The sequence below is a fragment of the Carettochelys insculpta genome, chromosome 1 (assembly GCF_033958435.1).
Source record: "Carettochelys insculpta isolate YL-2023 chromosome 1, ASM3395843v1, whole genome shotgun sequence".
NCBI classification, from domain to species: domain Eukaryota; kingdom Metazoa; phylum Chordata; order Testudines; family Carettochelyidae; genus Carettochelys; species Carettochelys insculpta.
This window is the reverse complement of record NC_134137.1, coordinates 9457008-9463006: the sequence shown is the minus strand read 5'-3', so window position 1 is coordinate 9463006 and position 5999 is coordinate 9457008. Positions and strand designations below refer to the sequence as shown.

Sequence of the window (5999 nt, the reverse complement as noted above, 5' to 3'; positions counted from 1 at the left end):
AAATGTGCACAGCACACTGGTTATTTGTGCAAACCTAGTGTTTGAATGATTTACCCTTTTTTGATCCTGTCCCTCCACAGCCCAGCTAGGTGATACCACAACCACTTGCATGGGTAGAGGGCACAGGTATTAGAAATATGAAGAGGAGCCGGGAGGATGAGCAGTCTTTCTGGGTGCAGGTAACACTAACAAGGTACGGCACTTCAGAGCCTCTAGGAGGGATTCTTGGGGATACAGTATGCTATTTTTCGAAGGAAATGTTAACAGATCCCGGGTCTGATGGAATTTGTACATAGAAATCTGGGGTGGAGACAATGTACTATACATGTCATGTGGCAATGTAGTAGCAGTAAGTCTCTTCCACTCCTACATCTTGGAGCACAGACCACTGACAACCATTCACCAGCATCCCCAGTCCTAAGTGAACTTTCACAGTTCTGATCAGGAGTATCCCATCCTTTTAGTGTGTGCCTTCAGGTCTCTATGCCAGGTGTCTCTTGGACACCCTCTTTTCCTTGTAAGGTCCAACTTAAGGCTTGCCTCATGATGTTAATGGTTGGTTTTCTGAGGGTATGTCTATTCCATAGCCACCTTTGCTTCCTGATTTCTTCTTCAGCAGGAAGTCGGTGAGTCAATTGCCATAGATTGGTTGCTGATGGTGTATAATCTGTAGATCCAGATGTTTTTACAGAGGCAGTTATTGATAAATGCCTGGATTTATAGAGAGTCATCTTTGGTATAACCATGCAGTAGGACTGATTTGACCTTCAATTTGAATAATCTGATCCCAGTTTGAAAATGTGGCAATGACTAGAACTTATACATATGCATGACAGATAAATCTCCCTTTCCCCCATGCAATTCAAAGTGTTTATAGTGAAATAAGCCACTCTCAGAAGTTGTGGGCCAGAAGAATTATCTTTGGGAAGATCAAAATTAAAAAGTCATACAATGTTCCAATTGGATGTGAAATTCTCAGCCATAACATATCAATAGGGGCCAGAAATTCGTAGGTTTCAAAGAGGGATTTGGTGTTTCCATGGGTTACTTAGAAATCCTATTAAAATAATGAGGATTAGTTTAGAAAAGATTTGGAAGTTCTTCAATACATCCAGATTTACTTCACATATTATATCTTATGAATTATGCTTTCCCTGGGAGCAGGTTGTATTATAGCTGCCATTGTAAGGCTTATTCCACCCTATTTTGTAGAATCTGGAACTGGCCACTCGTGATTGGTATAGGTGCACAACAAGTACAAAGTCGTCTGTCAGTACCTATGTTCCTATTAATGGTGTAAATCTAAGACTGTATATTTTATGATATTTTCTTATTCTTGGGAGACTTTCAACTTGCATTGAGAGCACTAAAATGTCTCCTGTTCTTTTTTTTTTTTTTCCTTTCAAGGACGAAAATTCAAGACTCTTCAGACCTGCCCAATACATTATGTCATCTCTCAATGATACGACATTCCAATTTGCAGTGTTCCTTCTCACTGGGATACCTGGGCAGGAAGATGTCCAGTTCTGGATCTCTATCCCCTTCTGCTGCATGTATGTTATTTCAATAATAGGAAATACAGTCATTCTATTCATTATAAAAACAGATCCAAGCCTCCATGAGCCCATGTACATTCTCCTTTCCATGTTGGCCCTCACAGACCTTGGCTTATTGATAGTCACCATGCCAACAACACTGGGTGTGTATTTGGTCAACTCTAGGGAGATCAGTCTCAATGCATGTTTTGTCCAGCTGTACTTCATTCATACATTTTCTGCAATTTCATCCTCCACACTCATGTTGATGGCTTTTGACCGTTTTGTTGCAATCTGTGACCCTCTGAGATATGCTTCCATCTTAACTCCACCGAGAATAGCCAAGGCAGAACTTGTGTTTGTGGCAAGATCTGTGTGTCTAATGTTCCCACAACCCTTTCTCTTGAAACGTTTCCCATACTGTCACACCAATGTCCTCTCCCAGTCATACTGCCTGTTTCAGAATGTTATGAAGCTGGTTTGTGCAGACATCACCGTCAACAGCCTCTATGGTTTGTCTGTTAAAAGTTTATCACAGTTTTTGGACATGTTTTTTATCTTCTTGTCCTATGTGATGATCTTCAAAACAGTGGTGAGTGTTGCATCCTTCACAGAGAGTCTCAAGGCACTGAACACCTGCGCCTCCCACCTCTGCGCCGTCCTGCTCTTCTATGTACCAGAGATATGCTTGTCTATGCTCCACAGATTTGGGAATAGCTCTTCTCATTTGCCTCAGATTATTCTGAGCTATGTATATGTGCTGGTACCACCTCTGGTGAACCCAATTGTGTACAGTGTGAAAAGCAAACACGTTCGTGCGAGGATCCTCAGGATATTTTTCATATGAAGCGTGAATTTATCACCTGGCTGTAGCACTGGTGACACAGGCCATGAAGACATGTATAGCATCCTGCACAGTGACATCTGTGAGGGGCGTCCAGGCACTCTTCCCTCCCTGTATTACTTTACAAGCAGTTCTGGACTCATCTGTTTTGCCTCCTCTTTGTCTCCTTTACAACTGCTCTCCAAACTCTTCCCCCTCCTCTCTCGCTCCCCACCTTCCCTACTTGGTCGGGCTGTATTTTAACCTCCAGCACTCAGATCACCTGGCTCTTGGTAGTTGATTGCATTTTGCTCTCATTGGCATTGCTGCACTAGATCTTTCCCTAGCTCTGCCTGCTGGTCAGAAGAGCTTTTTGCCCCATTCTTGCAAGGTTTCCTTGCCTCCCTGTTACAGATCCTCCCTTCTGTTTAACACTATTAGGTTGGACTAGTTGGGACCCAAAGAGTTAATCCTGGACAGGTCAGGAACATTCCCATGCTGGGCCCTTGCCTTATATTGTACCTGGAGAAGGAAGAGCTATAGGGATAGGAACCACCGGGTCACTTGCGCACTTCTGTCTTTGTTTTGATACATCCACTGCAGGGGAGCGTGGACAGTGAGCAGAGTGAATTTCCGTCCCAGTAGGTAGTACTGCAGGCATTCCATGACCCACTTCCCCGTTAGGCACTCCTTTTCTACTATTGCATAGTTTTGCGTCTATGTAGGATTTTCTGGGTGAGGTATAGAATGGGATACTCTTCTTCCTCAAACATATCGGATGAGAGAGTGTGAAACCCAACTTTGGAGTCACCATTTTTTAAACAAACTCTCTGTCGAAGTCAGGGGCTTGAGCATGGGGTCGCAACAGAGAGCAGTCTTTAGGTCACTGAACAACCCTTCACCTTCAGGGGTCCAATGCACCATGTCTGGACCATGGGATTTTGTTATTGCTGTTAGGGGGGTGGGACAAGGAGGCAAAGCGGGGAATGAACCACCCATAGTATCCTATCAGTCCCAGGAATGTACCGATTTGCTTCTTCTGGACTGGTCAGGGCCAAATCTGCATTGCCTTGACCTTGTTCAGCTGGAGCCTCATCGCACCCCTCCCCACAGTGTAAGGTACCTTCCTCGGCCAGCCTAGTCACACATTTGGCAGGAGTCACAGTAAGCCCAGCATTCTTCAGGGTGTCCAGGTCTGCTTCCACTCTCTGTAGGTGTGTGTCCCAATCTGGGACTATAGACGATGGCATTTTCTAGATCAGCAACCACATTCTGGTGATGAGGACACAACAAATTGTCCATGAGCCTCTGGAATGTCTTAGGAGACCATGTAGCTTGAAAGGGCAGATGGTATTTTGGTAGAGGCCTCTGCTGTCACAAAGACCTTTTTTTTTTCTCTGGCTTACCTAGGCAGGCGAATCTTCCAGAACCCCTTTGTCAAGACGAGCATGGACAGGAACCTCGCCTTTCCCATCTGGTCAATCAGCTCATCTATTCTGGGCACTGGGTATGCATCAAGCATAGACGCCTCACTTATTTTCCTAAAGCCGCTGCAGAACTGATACTGCTATTCGGCTTAGGTACCAGGACAATCAGGCTGGACCACTGGTTGTGGGACTTTTCCACAATGCCTAGCTCTAGCATTTTGTTCACCTCCTTACGTATTTCCTCGTGGTGTGCTGTGACATTACTGGATTTTTAAATTAAATATGAAAGCCAGTGTATATAGTGGTACCAAATCTTGTGCTAGGTGGGCCAAGTGAGGTTTCTCATAAATGCTGGTAATTCCCTGAATCTGTTTTTGCTACTTGTATATGTGTGCCGTGTTTGTATGTAAAGTTATAGCTATTTGGTTTATATGTGTGTTAGAAACATTTTATTGCTGAGATTCACAATGGGAGGTGTGATCACCTCCCCGGTCAGGTGATGACATGAGACAAACAAAGAGATAAAGATTCAGACGTTGAATATTCATCTCAGGAATATGGGACTTGTCTTCTGGGATGCAGCCAATTGGAGAGAGCCACAGCTGCCCACTTGGTCAGGTGCTACTCCAGTGCCTATGGAAGAAGAAAGGAATTTTTCCTTCCAGATGGCAAGCCATAAGCTGGCTCTTCCATTGACCATCTTGGTTGTCTATTGTCATGAACTAAGCCTTTGTGAACTGGGGTCCCACCACTGATGGGGTGCATTTTCAGAGACTTTCAAGAATCAGCATATAACACTGTTGTCGTGCATCAACAGCTCTAATTCATGTATGAAATGTACCATTTTAAAAATTTTTTCTCTCTCACCGTATATTCTTTCTTTCTTTCTTTCTTTCTTTCTTTCTTAATAAACCTTTAGATTCAGGGTTCTAAAGGATTGGCCCGGTGCATTGTTTTGGGGTAGATCTAAGTATATATTGACCTAGAATGTGGTTGGACCCTTTGGGGCCTGGAAGAATCTTTGTAGATTTGGTGAACGAGACTTTCAAAACTTCTCACCTGAGTAAGGGGGAGCTGCTGGCTTGGGCATTAAGAGCAGATGAAGAATTTGTGAGTTTGCTTGTGTGGCTTGTTTGATTTGCCTTCGTGGGAAAGAAATCATAGAATCATAGAATGCTAGGAGTGGAAGGGATCTTGAGAGGTCATTGAATCCAGCCCCCTGCCCTCATGGCAGGACCAAGTACTGTCTAGACCATCCCAGATACACATTTATCTAACCTGGTCTTAAATATCTCCAGAGATGGAGATTCCACAACCTTCCAAGTCAATTTGTTCCAGTGTTTGACCACCCTCGCAGTTAGGAAGTTTTTCCTAATGTACAAGCTAAACTTCTCTTGCTGCAGTTTAAGCCCATTGCTTCTTGCTCTATCCTCAGAGTCCAAGAAGAACAAGTTTTCTCCCTCTTCCTTAGGACACCCTTTTAGATACTTGAAAACCGCTATCATGTCCCACCTTAATCTTCTTTTATCCAAACTAAACAAGGCAAATTCTTTCAGCCTTTCTTCTTGTCTTCATAGGTAATGTTCTCTAGACCTTTGATCACTCCTCCGGTGAGAGGAATAAGGGGATTTCGAAAGGAGAGGGGTCCTTTCGAAAAGGACCCCCGTGTAACTGCTCCGAGCCGTGCACTTTCGAAGTGCCACAGCCAGAAGCACGCTAATGCTAATGAGGTGCTGAATATTCAATTCAGTGCCTCATTAGTAATCTTTGAAATGGCCATTTGCATGGCCATTTCAAAGTTTTGGCCAAGTGTGGCCACAGCCAAGGAATAATACCATGCTAAGGAATAAGGGGATTTCGAATTTCCTGCGGTCCGTTCGAAAAGAACCCATCTGGACAAGCCACACGGCAGCGAGCCACGTCAATTTCGAAGTGCTGCGGCTGCCAGCATTCTAATGAGACGCTGAATACATATTTCAGTGCTTCATTAGTAAACTTCGAAATGGCCATTTGCATGGCCATTTCAAAGTTTTGGGCTAGTGTAGACACAGCAAAGGGCGCTGCCAGGGAGAAATCTGGGATAAATCTGGTCCTACATTATTATTATTATTATTATTATTATTATTATTTTCTGAAAGATCTAATCTGTACAGCATCACTGATACCTTTTGGCTATTCTCAATGAAGCCCAGAGTCTGACTGAAACACTCAGAA

The 5999-nt window shown here is 43.8% G+C and overlaps 1 protein-coding gene across 1 annotated transcript; it reads left to right on the top strand.

Annotated features, from left to right (window-relative positions):
* The first annotated feature begins 1446 nt into the window (after positions 1-1446).
* LOC142007688 (olfactory receptor 51G2-like) lies at positions 1447-2382 on the top strand. Its single transcript, XM_074984374.1, has one exon. The coding sequence runs from the start codon at positions 1447-1449 to the stop codon at positions 2380-2382; it is 936 nt and encodes a 311-aa protein (XP_074840475.1).
* The last annotated feature ends 3617 nt before the right edge of the window (positions 2383-5999 follow it).